This window comes from Delphinapterus leucas, chromosome 16, assembly GCF_059928025.1.
Source record: "Delphinapterus leucas isolate spDelLeu-1000000601 "Yukka" chromosome 16, BTC_Dleu_Yukka2, whole genome shotgun sequence".
In the NCBI taxonomy this organism is placed as follows: Eukaryota; Metazoa; Chordata; class Mammalia; order Artiodactyla; family Monodontidae; genus Delphinapterus; species Delphinapterus leucas.
In genome coordinates this window covers 40,530,176-40,545,748 of record NC_143144.1, presented here as the reverse complement: position 1 = coordinate 40,545,748, position 15,573 = coordinate 40,530,176, and the positions used below count along the sequence as shown (strand labels likewise).

The following is a 15,573-nucleotide window of genomic DNA, read 5'->3' as shown; positions in this document are numbered from 1 at the left end:
AATATTGGTACCTTAATTAAGTTTTACATACTAGAAATAATTACAGACTGGAAAGGAAGAAATAAAACTGTCTCTATTTGCAGATGGTATGTCCATGTAGAAAATTCCAAAGAATCTACCAAAAAAAAAGATACTTCCTAGAACTAATACCTGAATTCAGCAAGGTCACAGGATACATGATCAACACACAAAGACTGATTGCATTCTATACACTAACAAAGAACACGCAGAAACTGTAACTGCTCACAAGAAAATTAAATACTTTTTTGCTCTGCAAAATCCCATATGAAAGAGGATGAAAAGCAAGCTATAGATTAGGAGAAATTATTTACAAATTACATATCTAACAAAGGACGGGTATCTAAAATATTTAGATAAACTCTTAAAATTCAACAGTAAAAAACCAACAATCCAATTAGAAGATGAGTGAAACACGTGCATAAGACATCACTAAAGAGGATACACAAGTTGCAAATAAGCACATGAGAGGATGTTCAATCTCATTAGCCATTAAGGAAATGCAAACTAAAACCAAGAGATGTCATCACTACACACCTATCAGAATGGCTAACTAAAAAAGAGTGACATCACCAGATGCAGAGAAACGGGACGACTCAATCCATTGCTAGTGGGAATGGAAAACGGCACAGTCACTATGCAAAAATAAAACTTCTTATAAAAAACTTCTTATAAAAAAAAAACTTCTTATAAAACTAAACATGCATTTACCATAGGACCCAGCAATTAGACTCTTAGATATTTAACCCAGAGAAATGAAGACTTAAGCTCACACAAAAACCTGTACATAAATGTACATAGCAGCTTTATTTGTAACATCCCAAAACTGGGAACACCTCAGATGTCCTTCAATGGGTGAATGGTTATGTATCCATATCTGAGTAGTACGGAATACTATTCAGCAATAAAAAAGGGATGAACTACTGACACATACAACAACTAAGATAAATTTCCAGAGAATTATGCTGAATAAAAATCTAATCCTAAATATCACATACTGTATGATTCCACAGATATAACCACATCTTTTAAATGACAACATTTTAGCTTACTGGTTGCCAAGTTTAGGGACAGGGATTGGGAGGGGGTGTGGGTGGGTGGTGGTGGTAGTTATAAAAATACAACAAAAGAGATCCTTGTGGTGATGGAAATGTTCTGTATCTTGGTGGGAGCAGTGGATGCAAGAACATACAAATGTGATAAAATTGTATGGAACTAAATACACACACACGAGTACAAGTAAAACTGGGGAAATCTGAATGAATTAGCAGATTGTATCAATGTCAATATCTTGGCTGTGATATTCTATAGTTTTGCAAGATATTACCATTGGAGTAAACTGGATGAAAGGTACACAAGATCTCTTTCTTTTTTTTTTTTTTTTTTTTTTGCGGTACGTGGGCCTCTCACTGTTGTGGCCTCTCCCGTTGCGGAGCACAGGCTCCGCGGCCATGGCTCACGGGCCTAGCTGCTCCGCGGCATGTGGGATCTTCCTGGACCGGGGCACGAACCCGTGTCCCCTGCATCGGCAGGCGGACTCTCAACCACTGCGCCACCAGTGGTACTTGGTCAATCTCTTTCTTACCACTAAATGTTAGCCTACAATTTTCTCAAAAATTTTCTCAAAAATTTCGATAAAAGAAATAGTTAACAGATTATCAGAAATTCAAAAACAATAGTTTCATAGCCCACGTAGATAAAACATTTTAAAACGATAGTGTTAACTAAGTAGTATATAAAACGTTTTATACAATAAAGTCACAACTATTTTACTAAAGGAATAAAAACTGAAAGAAACTATAAATGATGGTAAGGTAGAAGGAATGTAGGTAATCTTTCTTCTTTATTTTTCAGTTATTTCAAAATGTGTTTATATTATTTTTATAACAACTACAAAATTATACATGAATATGTATATAAATACATATTTTTTAAATAAGAGGTTATATAATTTCAGAAATATTCTTTTTATCCCTACTAATTAAATAAATTTTCAAATTAAAAACAAACCAAGTTTTTCCAAGCTGTCAAGCCTACCTAGAGTGAGGTCTACTGTGCTCTCTCTCCCCTTTCCCATCCTTGTAGGCAGAGACTTTTTCTCCCACCTGACAAAGGTGCCCCACCCCTCCAATCCACCTTGTCCCCTTCTTCTCAGATTCCTACAGTGTATACTCACTGCGCTATTCAGATTGATTTATAGACGTAAGATGTCTCAGATTGCTCCCAAATCATTTTGCTCAATTCAAGCTGTTAACACACTCCCCACCTTTCACAGTTGAACTTGACTTCCCTTGGAAATAAAAGCAAAGGCTCTAACATTTGAGAACAGCTCTTTCACTAGGTTATCCCCAACCAAAGCCCGTTTTGTTCTTGCCCAACTGTCACCTGCGTCTAAACACAGGCCTTTATGTTTATCCCGATTAAATTTCACTTGCTGATTCTGACCAGACTTGTCGAAATCATCTTGGAAAGTCAACTCTGTCAGACTTGGCCCTTGGCCATTCTCCATGGCATATTTTGGCATATTCCCATAGCATCATACCACTTCCAACCTCCCTGCTGACTGAATCTGGTTTAGCTGGTCCCACGGGGTTGGATGTTCATCCATGTACCAATTCACTAAACAATACCATCAGCCAGTCCATGTTACTCCTTGCGGCTATAAATTCAGTGCAATTCATCAAGTGTTTATTGCATGCTTTCTGCATGCCAGTCCTGTGCTAGGTGCAAGCAAGTTCCAAATATCAATAGGACAAGCCTCTTAGCCTCAAGGTACATGATCTATTTCACAGAACACAACCTATTCTATGAAACAAGACAGAATGCCAACATATTCTGTGAAAGAGGACCAAAACTAGTCCACTCTGTAATTATGCCTAAACAGATGAAAAACAAAGACACTGGGAAACCACAAATGTGACCACACTTTCCATCCTGGCTAACGTTGAGTGACCACTGCTCCTTCTCCACTGACAGCTCAAGCCCTGCCCCATTCCTCCTACCTCCTGAAAAAAAGTTCTGAACATACACAGACACCAAATTGCCTTTCTGACAGCACCGAAGTCAGAACAGACTGACCTCCACTTCTTCGAACCCTCCCAAAAACTCACCTAAAATGAGCCCAAATCCTATTAGCTCCTCCTAAGTCCTTATTACCCAATGGGGTAAGGAGTCTCTTGCTACAGCAGGCTTAATAAATGTAACTCTTGTTTTGTACAAGAGTACAAAACAAGAGTTGCATGCTCCTGGAGGTATCTGGCTGGTAGGCATGGACAATTCCTAACATCTAGTAGGTGTTCAATAAATATTTAATGAGGGAAGGAAGGGAGGGAGGGAAGGAATTGTTAATGATTTAAGAAAAAAGTTAACTTTATGTTTTGAAGGACTTTGTCATGCTCCTGGTCAATCTTTCTGGTTACCACTGCTTTTTTTGATAAGACCTTTACCAGAAGATAGCATCAAATTCATCTTCAGGTGTTCCACAGAATTTAGGTTGTTCTAACCTAATGATTCTCAACCTGGGCGATTTTGCCCTCCCCCACCAAGGCATTTGGAAATGTCTAGAGACATTTTTGGTGGTCACAGCTGGGCAGAAGGAGATGCTATAGCATCTTTGGTGGGGGCACAGATGCTGCTAAGTGTTCTAATATACACAGAATAGGACCCCACAGCAAAGAATGATCGGGCCCCAAATGTCAAACTATTGAAATGGGAAACCCTATTAATCTCAAGTTCTCCATTCTGGCTTAATATTGGAATCACTTGGGAAACTTTGAAAACATCACCAAATTACCCCACTCACAGACATTCTGCTGTATTTAATCTGGGGTATAGCCTATGCAAGAGAACTTTTAAAAGACTTCCCCAAACATTCAAGAACGTAGCCTAGGGTTGAGATGCTGTCTCTGGAACCTGGGTGAAAATCTGGCTGCACCTGCCCTCTGTGGTCTTCTGGGTCCTTCTGTCTCTGGCTTCTTTGGGGACCTCTGACAGTGGTCGCTGGAGCACGCCTGCCAGGTCTTCATCTCCCAGCTTCCTCTCCCTTATGCCCTAGGACCTCAGGTGTCTCTAAATGACAGTGATGAGACGCTTCCTCCAGCTATGTGTTCACATTCTATTACCTTCTCTAAGCAGGGGACCGTCCTTTCCTCATCATTCCTGCTCTAAATCTGGCAAGACATCTTGGTGTCTTTGCAACGCCTTGTGTCTTGCTGCTAAGTGCAGCATGTAGACTGGCTGCATTAGATTCACCAAAGAGCCTCTTAGAAAGGTAGAACCTTGGGTCCTGCTCAGACCTCCCTGGGGAATTCACACCTTAAAATGTGAGAAGCCTTGTTTTGTTCATTCTGGAGATTTATATTCTCTTATGATTATTCTTATAATCGTAACTGTCATGACTATTCTTACTTCCATGCTTTAGTTTCTGCCCTGGTTGTGTGACCATCATCTAAAGATGTTCTTTTTATGCCTGAGCTCAGCCAGGTGTTCTGAACAGCAAGGGGGTTTCATTAGATACCAACGCTGCTGCCAAAAAAAAGCAAAGAACTGAACTGAGGCCACTCTAGGGTGGTGTGGCGGGGAGGCATGGCCATGGGGCAAGTACAACTGAGGAAAACCATCTTACCTTGGCTGAGCCGATGACCTGTCCATCCAGATAGGTGGAAACAGTACAATTTCTTTTCATCTCCTTGGTGACAACCACAGCCAGGTGGTGCCACTGACCACAGGCCAGCATCTGGCCACACCTGACCCGAAGCTGGCGTCCCGCAGAAGGCTCAGGGTCATCCTCGGGTTCCATGACATCTGGAAGAGAACACAAACACCAGACCACGCCTGCAATGTCAGAGGGCAGCAACCCAGCAGAAGCGGGCCTTGTGCCCATGGAGCCAACGCCGAGTCCCCCCGCCACAGAATACTGACAACAGCAGCTGTCATTGCTGGAGCTCTTGCTCTGTGCCAGGCACTGAGGTAGGCACTATCGTGATTTCCATGTTACCATTCTGAGGCACAAAGAGGTTAGGTAACTTGCCTAAGGTTGCAGAGCCAGAGTTCAAGCCCAGGAGTCAGGCTGCAGGGTCTACCCCTCACTAGACTGCTGCCTCCACAGTGATGCACATAGGGTGGCAAATACCTGCGAGGGAAGGAGCCTAGGCGGCTATGCTGTGTGTAAAGGATGCCAAGCCAAACCCTGGGCCTTCCAGTGTCAATGTCTCACTATGAAATGGGGCACACAAGAACAGGCGTAGCCATAATACCCTGGCCTTGGCCATCTCAGGCCAGTTCAGGCCATCGCTGGCAGGTGAGCTTGGAGAGCCGAGCTGAGCTCTTTGAGGCAGAGCCAGGACCAGCCACCTGTACAACTGAGGGAGGGCCGGTCCCCCTGGCTCTTGGGCCAAGAGCTGCTGACTCAGCCCCACTTCTCCCAAGGGTGGGTGAAACCTTACCCAGGGGCTGAAGCTCTTTCTCTTCTGTAGACACAACCAAGGAGAGGTCTTCCGGGCAGAGGCTGACGGAGAAGCAGACGAAGGGCTGCTCGGTCCTGGCCAGGTGGCGTACCACGGTCAGGAAGCGCAGTGGGTGGCCCTCCGTGACTGAGCTGTGCCTGCTGATCAGGAACCAGCAGGAAAAGGTCAGGCCCCCTGGCGGAGGGAAGGACCTGGCAGCGCCTGGGGTCAGAACACAAGCACGCCCTTAGGCTTTGTCCTGCTGCGGAAGCCTGTCTAGACTCACTGTGGCTCTGACTCAGCAAAGGGGTGGCCCTACTGTGTGCTAGCACTGCACCCCACCCAACTCACACCTATTTTACAATGACCCCACGCAGGAGGATGCTCTGGTCTCCTTATTCATACTTGCAGCAATAAGTCATATTCCCTCCAGGACTTGAACCTAGATCCTCGAAGCCTCTCTCCAATGCTGGCCCACCTATTATTCCATTCTGCCTTGCCAAGGGAGCGGAGACGTGGCACACCCCTGAGATCCGTCATCATGTGGCCCACAGGTCAGCTGGTCTAAAGCCAGGCCATGTGCTACGTGGGGCAGAGGACCCCGGCCTAGCTTGGCTAAGCCTTGCCTGGGGAATATTCCACTCTAGGGAAACCCATGCCCTCCCACCTTGTAACAGGGTTGGTGGAACAGGCAGGGCCCACTGCCCTCACTGAATGGGCAGAATCAGGCTTGGAACCCTGCGCCGATGGGCCGTAAATGTAATGGCTCCTGAGCACCTACCCTCCCATAGAAACCCAGACCCTGGCTCTCCTAACAAGGGGTGCCTGGTTTTCAGCCGAGTGCAGCGCTGTACAAAGCATGCCGAGGCCCAGTCGATCCCCACGTGAGCCAAAGACTGGACGGCCATCAACAAAGAACTCATGTTCTTCTCTAGAGAGCGCCGTAAGGTGGGGTGAGGTGTCCATTTCAGCCTCTGTCAATCACTGACAAAATGCATCAAAGCCAGGCTCAGCCACCAACTCACCCACCGAGCCCATCAGTGCTAAAAGAGCCCCCACTCTGTGCAGAGCCATGGGCTGGGCCCTTGGGATGCACAGTGAACAGGACATCCCTGCCCCAAGGCAGGCATGACCAACGGGACAAGTGGGACCAAGAGGAAGACTCACACTTTCTGGAAGTGCCAAGTGGAAATCTGAAATCAAGGCTCCCTGAGGACTTACTCCCAGGTCGGGGAGGGGACCTCAGCAAGCTAAACCCCCAGGGAAGCACCTACCTGTCCCAATCCCTCCAGAGACCGAGTATTCAGTGCTGGTTCCCATCACCGTAGACAGGGTTGGAATAAACAAACAGCTGGAACAGGAAAGTGTCTCAGATCATTGAACCGCAAGCCAACCTCTGGTGTGAGGTTTCCCCCTCTGTCCTTCTGCAGGGGCCTCACTCCCTCCTAGACCATGAGGCCCCAAGGACAGAAAGTACCTGATGCTGGCGCCATGACCCTAAGAAAGGAATCTGCTCTGGAGGCTAGAGGGGAGGGCAGTGCACACTGCACGTGAATGCAGACACACCAGGGGAATGAGAGGGTCCTGGCCCAAGACAGCTGGGGACACTGCCTCTAAGAAGCCACTGAGAAGACAGGGTGTCCATGACCCAGATATTTTCCACAGCTGAGTGTGAGAGACGATGGGAACTACACTTTTGTAATCAATATTACAATTCACCCAAGGCACTGGGAAATTAATAGTGTATTTCAAGTACATGAAAGCCTGTCATACCCATAACCTTCCACAGACATGTCAAATTCCACAAAGGATGGAGCCAGGGCTGCCCTCTGAGGCTGCAGGTTGCGTGGGGAGGTCATGGAGATGAGGCTCAGTGCTGTCTGAAGGGCGGTGGTTGAGCCCTGGGATGGCCCTGAGGGCCTGCGGGCCTGTGTGACTGCTGAGCGAGGGCTGGTGTCCAGGGGATCCTCAGCAGGCACTGGTGTCACTGGCTGTGACCCTAGGGCAGCAAGCAGGAGAAGAGCTGTGTCTTTGCTCAAACCATTCCTGCCCCTCTTCTGACAACAGCCCCCACATTTCTGCCACAGCCCTGAAGGAGGGCTCTGCAGAGTACCATGCCGTTCCTAACCCTGAGGGTGTCCTCCTGGGCCCTCCACTGGCCCTCCCACCTGGGCTCTCTGCTGATTGTCATAGCACAGAACTATTGTGACAACCTGCTCCTCCTAGAAACTTCTTCTCACTTTAATTCTATCGTGGCCCCCATCCCTTTCCAATACAGGTTTTCTGTTGCTGTCACTGGCTTGCCCCATTGGCCGTCGCTCACTGCGGCTTTGTCTTGGTTCTCTGGCCTCCACACTCTCTTTCACAATAGGCTGTCTCCTCGAAAGCTCTGGCTCCCACCTCTGGCTGCCGGCTCAAGCTTGACTCTCCATCCTGGCTTTTCAATTGGGGCTCCTTGCCTCAATGTCCTATGCAATCTTATATTCAGCATGTCCATGTCCTTCTTTTCTCCAAGAGGGTTCCCTGGACCAGCATCCTTCCAGGTACCAGGCCACTGCTTTGTCCTCCTGACCTCCTAACTCCCCCCTGAGCTGTGAGCTGTGCAGAAAGCTGACACTGTTCCTCTGCCCAGGGGCAGCGCTGGGTACTCCTGCACGCGCTGTGACATGAAGGTTTCCGTGCTCCAGGCCCAAAGGGGTCAAGTACACACTCATCATCACCTCTTGTATGGAGGTAGGGGTCTCCCTCCTTCCATATCTGGTCTTTGTCTGGGGACCATTGATCTGATCCTTCTGCTTTTTCCTCATTTGCTCCATTGAGCAGCAGGCAAAATCATTTTTAAATCTGTCTGCTTCCCATATGTTGTAAAGGATCCCTTACAACAAATGCATATTCTCTTTTAAATCCCATTATCCTGCCCCTACTCCTTCCTCTGTCCTCACCTGGGCATCCAGAGTCCCCTCCATGTATGTGAGATGAACTGAGGATTTTCGCTGCAGCCGATGGAGGTGGAGCAATTCCAAAACCTAGAAACTGTCTGAACATCATAACAAACAAGAGAACCAAATGAAGACATTTTGCAAGCAGAAATTTTCTCCAGCTTCATCTGAGCACTGTCTTAGGTCCCAGAGCTCGCTGGCTCCCCCTCCAGGCCTTCCTCTCTCTGCCTGGAAACCCTTTTCTCAGGCCATACAGAAACAGGGCATCCCTGACCTGGCACTCAGACCAGAGAGCTGGTGAATTTAAGTGCTTTTGACTTAACCAGTGAGGACCTTGAGAGGAAAAGGGTTTTGTTGGAAAATAACTTTGTCATACTTTGTTTTGAAGTTTCTAACGGAATTGAAACTTCCTCGTCTGACAGCCCCACAGCTAGAGGCGGAAAGAGGCTGGCCTGGCCCCTGGGTCCCATGCCTGCTGGCTGGAGGGGCTGCCTTCCGTCCCCCTGCACTTGGTCCTGTGTGTCAGCAGGGGTCCAGCTGGCCTGTGGCCCTGGGCACCACCCTCCCTACACCTACATTGTCTAGGGCAGGGTGGCCTGGCCACAAGTACTTAAGAGACCCCTGACCTCCCTCCTAGAGCGTTTCTTTCCTCTGCTCTTCTGTCTTCTGTGTCTGCTCCTCCTTGCGCATCTTCTCTCCCTGCTGTGGCTCTCCAGGAAACATGTGGCTTCATGGAGGGGCTGCAGTGCGAAGGCCCCACAGGACACAGTGGTGCTGCCTCTGTCCCCGTCCTTGTAGGGAGCCCAGTCGTGGCCTGTCACACCAGCTAAGTTCCCTGTGGTCTAGCCTCGTGGCAGTCAGGCCCCTACATCCTCCACCCTTCTCAGCAGGGCATCTTCACCTGGTCTGGTGAACTGCACAGGCCACAGGCCTCAGCCACTGCCACTCCCTTGAAGTCCCCCTCTTTATACCCAATCTCCCGACTTTGGTCCTCCCAGCTCCTCAGAGCTCCCACTCTGAACTGAGCATCCCATCCAGCGCTATTCTGTATTGTCTGCAGGACCCTTTGCTTATTATCCCTCTCCCCGAGAACATCAGCTCCATGGGAGGGGCTACGTCCGCTCTGCGGGCCTCACACTGTTGCAGACCCAAGGCTCCTCCCTGGACTTGCAGTGTCCATCGCTGGGGAGGGGGAGGGGGCACTCTTACTGCCCACTGTGCACTCGCATGGCTGCCAGGGGCTTGGCAGCATTTAACGTGCAGCACACGGTACCTTAACACGTCTGGTTCGATGGCTTGGGAAGCAAGCTTTTCAAAAATCCTGATGAGCCCCGAGTGCAAGGGGCTGCTGCTGGTGGTCAGAGCCTGGTGGCAGTAGGTCATAAGGGTCCTGAGCATCCCCGCCTCACACATGACCTGACGGTTCTTCTCCGACTTCACCAGGGACTGGATGTGACTGGTCACGGAGCACTGGATCTCCTTGGAAAGCTAAGAGTAACCAAAGCAAGCAGTGAGCCCTGGAGGTCGGCATGTTTCGTGGGCCACTTTGGTAAGCTCCCCACTAGGCCTTGAGTTGGTGGTGGGGCGAGGAGACTAGCCCTCACAGCCTGTTCTTACTGCACCCCATCTGTCCTGGGCCTCTCAGATGTGGCCTCCTCACAGGAGCTGCCAAACAGGTAGACAGCTTAAAAGAGACTGCAAACTGGCAAGCGAGAGGCTGCACCAGCCTGAGACATGTGCTTGACCCACACAATGTTTAAACCGTTTCTGAATTGCTAACATTTAAAAGCCTGGAGATTCCACGTAAAAGTCCAGACTTGTGGCCTCTCTCAAAAGGTGGAAAGATCTGGTCATGCTGCTTTGCCATCCTGTGTCTGTCAAGAAGCAGTGGGAGCTGGGCAGCGGCTATGCCCTCTAGCGGGTCCCACAACTCACCCCCTACCCACTGGCATCGCTCACTCAACAGTTCTGTGTTTGAGTTTGCGCCCCCAGTCTAGAAGGTGGAATCCTCCTGGGAGTGCCAGCCTGCAGCAGGTGCCCCACCCAGGTTGTTGGCTGTGGCAGCTGCAGCCCGCTCCGTCTTCACGTGCCAAACCACACCTGCTCATACAAGCCCCTGAAGTCACGGCTCCAGTGGGGAAGCCTTCCCTGCACCCCTCATCCTTTGTCCATCTCTCTGTGCTAAGCACTTTCAGACACACAGACAGCTGGCCTCTTATCTTCCTCCTACTAGATTTCAGCTCACTTCACTATCTTTATGTCCTTGAAGCCCACAGGACAGAGTGCACAGAGTCAGCTCAGTCAGTATTGAGCCAAATACAATACATTGTTTTCACAATCTTCCTTGCTTCATAAAAGGGTAAACCCCTGGAATTCCCAGCCTCCATGGATATATAAATTGGGGGGTGGAATTTTCTTCATAAAAACTCTTAAGACTGCCCACATTTTCTTTTACTTTGTATAAGACTCTCTGAAATGACCAGGATACCAGTTAGATCTTAATGGAGTTTTCCTGCAGTGGAGGCTATGTGGGCTCCACCCAGATGTCCTTCTCCAGGTTAGTGTACCCATCACAGCTGCCCCTCCTGCGGAGGTCAACCTCCCCTAAGTTGTAGCTGCCCTGCTATGTAACCCCCATATATATGTTCATGCATGCATACATGTGTGTACATGTACACATACATGCACGTACACACATACATAAAAGTGTGCACACATAAATACAAACATATATACATCGCCCCCAGGCTACAGCCAATGAAGCCATGCCCTTCAGCCTCTGTGGTGCAATTCATGCTGAGAGCCCCACCCTGTAGGCTCAGGCTGAAGCTAGACTTCAGCTGATAGCATGTCCTCACTCAGCTCCTTCCTCTGCACCACTCTGCTTCCCTCACCTCCCTTCTTCTGAGTCCCTCCCTCCACAAATCCCATGCACCTGTAGCCCTGTCTCGGTATCCACTTTGAGGAACCCAAGCGGAGACCCTAGCCTGCTTTTCATATTGCACACATTTGCCCTAGTCTCTGGTTTCAAGAAAAGGGATCTATGGTGATGTAGATTATGTCTGGCTTAGCCTACCAACGTAAAGCCAGGAGTCACCATAAAGGCACTTACTCTGGGACTCTGGACCCAACACTCAGAATCACCTCTCTCTACCATCACCTACCTCCCTGTGCATGTAGTTATTCAAGGCCACCCTGCCCAGAGATGGTCAAGAGTATGTCTGTATCACTAAGGGATAGAAATTTGTAAGATGGCGTTCTTCTTCAGGCTGTGAACACAGTTTTGTAGCACATGTGTTTCAAGGACTACAATGTGTGGTGAAACATATTTACAGTGTTTGTCATCAGTTTCTAGATTTTTTTAAAAAGGAAGGGGTGGGACTTCCCTGGTGGTGCAGTGGTTAAGAATCCGCCTGCCAATGCAGGGTACACGGGTTCGATCCCCGGTGTGGGAAGATCCCACATGCCGCGGAGCAATGAAGCCCGTGTGCCACAACTGCTGAGCCTGCGCTCTAGAGCCCATGAGCCACAACCACAACTCCTGAAGCCCACATGCCTAGAGCCTGTGCTCTGCAACAAGAGAAGCCACGGCAATGAGAAGCCCGTGCACAGCAACGAAGAGTAGCCCCCGCTCGCCACAACTAGAGAAAGCCCGCATGGAGCAACAAAGACCCAACGCAGCCAAAAATAAATAAATAATTTTTTTTAAAAAAAGGAAGGGGTCACACAGCTCACCCTCCCATCCTCCCACGCCTTCCAAAAGCATGACGCCTATAGCTCCTGCCTCAAACTGATGGTATTCAGTGAAATTCCCATCATTACAATATCTTCGGTAATATTTTCGACTTAAGATTTTAGACTATTCAATTTTAGTTTAAAATATAAACTACATTAGAATGGTTTTCAGGGGGACTGCTCCCAGGTAGGATTTTGTCACTCTGTCAACATCACTGATGTCAAGGAGAGATCTCATCACTCAAAGAACGCGGTCCCTGCAATGGACTGTTTGTGTCCCCCCCCCACCAAATTCATACGTTGAAACCTAACCCCCAGTGTGGTGGTATTTGGAGGAGGGGCCTTTGAGAGATGCTTAGGTCTTGAGGGCAGAGCCATCATGAATGGGATTAGTGGCCTTAGGAAAGAGACCCCAGACAGTTCCCTCCTCCCTTGCACCACGTGAGGACACAGCGAGAAGAGTGCCATGAGTGTGGAAGTGGGTCCTCACCAAACACCGAATCTGCCAGCACCATGATCTTGGACTTGCCAGCCTCCAGAACTGTGAGAAATAAATTTCTGTTATTTGTAAGCCACCTGGTCTATGGTATTTTGTTATAGTGGCCCGAATGGATGAAGACAATCCCCTTCCCTGTCACTGTGGTATCTGCACAGCCAGCCTGAGATGCTAGAGGGACATGTATAACCCAACAGGGACCAGAAACAGAAGAAAGAAATGTCAGATCTAATTTGCACTAAACAGTTCCATGTCTTTTACTTTAAGACGCTCTTCCATGTAGAAACCTCCCCAACCTCCTGACTCCCTTCCCCAAATCTTTCTTCCAATGCTCTAAGTGTCCCTTCCTACATCCAAAGAGACCGCACCTCTGCCTTCCTTCTTCACTCTTTTCAAAACAGAAAAGCTGCTTCTACCCTCTTGCCCAGAACTCTCCCTCTCCCAGAACTTGGAATATTTGGTAACTGCAGTCTTTTAATTTGGGGTGAGAGTTGGGGAGACAGTCTGCATGAAATAAGATGCAAAAATAACAACACAATGTATTATTAATAAGAATTAAAAACAAATGTCTACAACCTCCAATTTTTATTACCAGCACTTCACTTATTGCTTTGGGGACTTTTGGCTTTCCTTTTTGTTGTTGTTTTTGCTTTTTTTTTTTTCCTCACCAGAGCAGGAATACTTAAAATCTAAATATGCAAAAAAGAAAGAAAAAAAGAAAAAATTTTCAAAAGGGAGAAATAGAAATGCTGATCTTATCTAATGATGCCACAAGTTTACTCCAGAATTGCTCAATACCCCATAATGGAGGAGGGAAAATTGATCGCCCTCATTATCGCTGCAGCTCTGTCAATACCAATATTGCCTTGTTTTGAATAAAATGTGCTGTTTTTTTCAATGCTGGTTCCAGTAAAATGGGGTTTTAGTGAAAATATGAGCAGTAGCAGGAAACCAGTCTGGTTTCTCCCCCTACAAATGGATTGATTTTCCTAACGCACATTACTTCCAATGCAGGAAGGGGATAGTGGTTCAATTAGGACTCAGTGGTAAGCGCTCAGGGTCATCAGCAGGCTGGACCCACAAGGCAAATTATCACAGAGAGATGTGCGGGGCTGCCTGTAGGAGTTTTCTGCCTTCTCCACTTAGCAGCTGAGTCTTCAAGTCTGTCCTTGTCCAGCTGTGGATGTTTAATCTTCTTTATCTCTCTCCCACCCCCCACTTTCTCTCCTGGTCCAGGTTAATATGGTGGTCCCAGAGCCCAATGAGGGCTGGGTCCTGGTGGGGTGGGTCCCTCCAAGGAGGCGTGGGCTATGAGTACATCAGTCCAGAGTGTGTCTTCTAGACATTAATCATGTAGTCCTAACCAAAAACCATCAGATGGCCAGCATATGCTTCCCCCAGACACTTAGAAAGAACTAGGGACTTCCACTGAGCTACTCAAATTTGGACTAGTCACTTATTCCAATTTGGGTGAAATGTTCTTTATTTGATGATTTTGGAAGAGAGATGATACATTTTAAGTGACCTCTGCTCTTCTGGGATGTCACAGGTAAATATGTGTTTTATTTGTAAAGATGTGTTTTATTTGACAAGTCGTTGTGGTTTTTATCTTTGCTTACTTAGAATTAGCTCTCTCTTTATATGGGCATAAACTTTCCATTATGCACAGCCCCCACCAGCCTAATACACTCGTTTGCATTGCCCACATGGCCTTATAGGCGTGGGAGTCTGTGATCTTGGTTTAGGTGTAAGAGGGTCCAAATCCCATTGAATCAGTAGAATCCATGTCCAAAGGCATGGCTTCCTGGATGTACTTGTACAGATTTGCAATGAAGACCAAGATGCATGTGGGTGCCTGCTTTAAATCTTCTGCTTCTTTTACAAATTACATACATATTTTGGCCAATACTTCCTGGTTACAGAAGCCTAGGATCTTATATTAATAAAATAGTTGTCTCCTTCCAGCTTTACTTCCCAACCTCCCCTTTGGTCCACCGTGTACTCTACCCCAGTAACATCATCACCCTTTGCTGAATACGCCATAACCTTTTTGACTGATGCCCAAAGTTGAGAATGTCCTTTCTAAGCTCATCCCTTTGCTGAGGTCCTACTTATTAAAGAGACAATTCACACGTTCTCTCATCTAAGAAAACTTTTCTGATCTTCCTAACTAGCACTGTGTCCACACCTGAATCATTATAAACACCACACTATGACAAGCTATCTATCTGTTTACCAAGAACTGTGAACTGCTACCAGAGACAATGGCTCCTCATCCTTGTTTCCCCAGCACATATCCCTGTGCCTCCAACACAACAGCTGCCCAGCGAGTGCAAGCACAAGGGCACAAGGTGTTCTAGGAAACAGCAGGTGCACTGGACCAGAGAAGGTGGTCAGAAAAGGTGATGTGCCAAGTGAGTGTTGAAGAATAATGAAAACAGTGCCAGGTCAGCAGGGGAAATGATCTTTCCTGAGCCTGTGGTCAGCCCTGAGATGGAGCATGAGGACATCACTAGGGAAATCCGCTTGTAAACATCCATCCAGGAGGATGCCTGCACAGCCTGGAACCTGAAACATCTGTGAAGAGTTTCCATCACCTTGGACACACCCCCCCTCACTCCACGACAGCTAGGTCAGGTGAGCAGTGGGCTCCGTGAGACCCAACATCAGCTTCCAGACAGAACCCTTCCCCGCTGTGGCTTGGGCATCCTTGGTTAGCTCAGAGAAGGAGGGATTAACTTGCCCTGAGTATCTCTATTGCTTGGGCCAAAGTAAACTGCTGACACAACTCTTTTAAGATATACTTTTTAAACAGATGTGTTGTTGTTGCTGTTGTTAGCAGGTCTCCACACACGACTGTCTGGAGAAGATTCCTCAAACAAGACTACAGAGTCCACAGTCTCTTGTAGAGATAAGAGATCCATTTCCAAGCATTCTGTGA

The 15,573-nt window shown here is 47.7% G+C and overlaps 1 protein-coding gene across 5 annotated transcripts in view; it reads right to left on the bottom strand.

Moving 5' to 3' along the window:
* The window catches only part of WDFY4 (WDFY family member 4), a 278,500-nt gene that overhangs the window by 183,902 nt on the left and 79,025 nt on the right, over positions 1-15,573 (bottom strand). For all 5 annotated transcript variants that reach the window (XM_089897807.1, XM_089897809.1, XM_089897805.1 and 2 more), the window contains exons 14-19: positions 9,675-9,889; positions 8,405-8,499; positions 7,236-7,461; positions 6,737-6,813; positions 5,463-5,684; positions 4,643-4,821 (exon numbers count right to left, since the gene is read on the bottom strand). In XM_089897807.1, the coding sequence (XP_089753933.1) occupies positions 4,643-4,821; positions 5,463-5,684; positions 6,737-6,813; positions 7,236-7,461; positions 8,405-8,499; positions 9,675-9,889 (1,014 nt within the window). The remainder of the gene's footprint in view (positions 1-4,642; positions 4,822-5,462; positions 5,685-6,736; positions 6,814-7,235; positions 7,462-8,404; positions 8,500-9,674; positions 9,890-15,573) is intronic.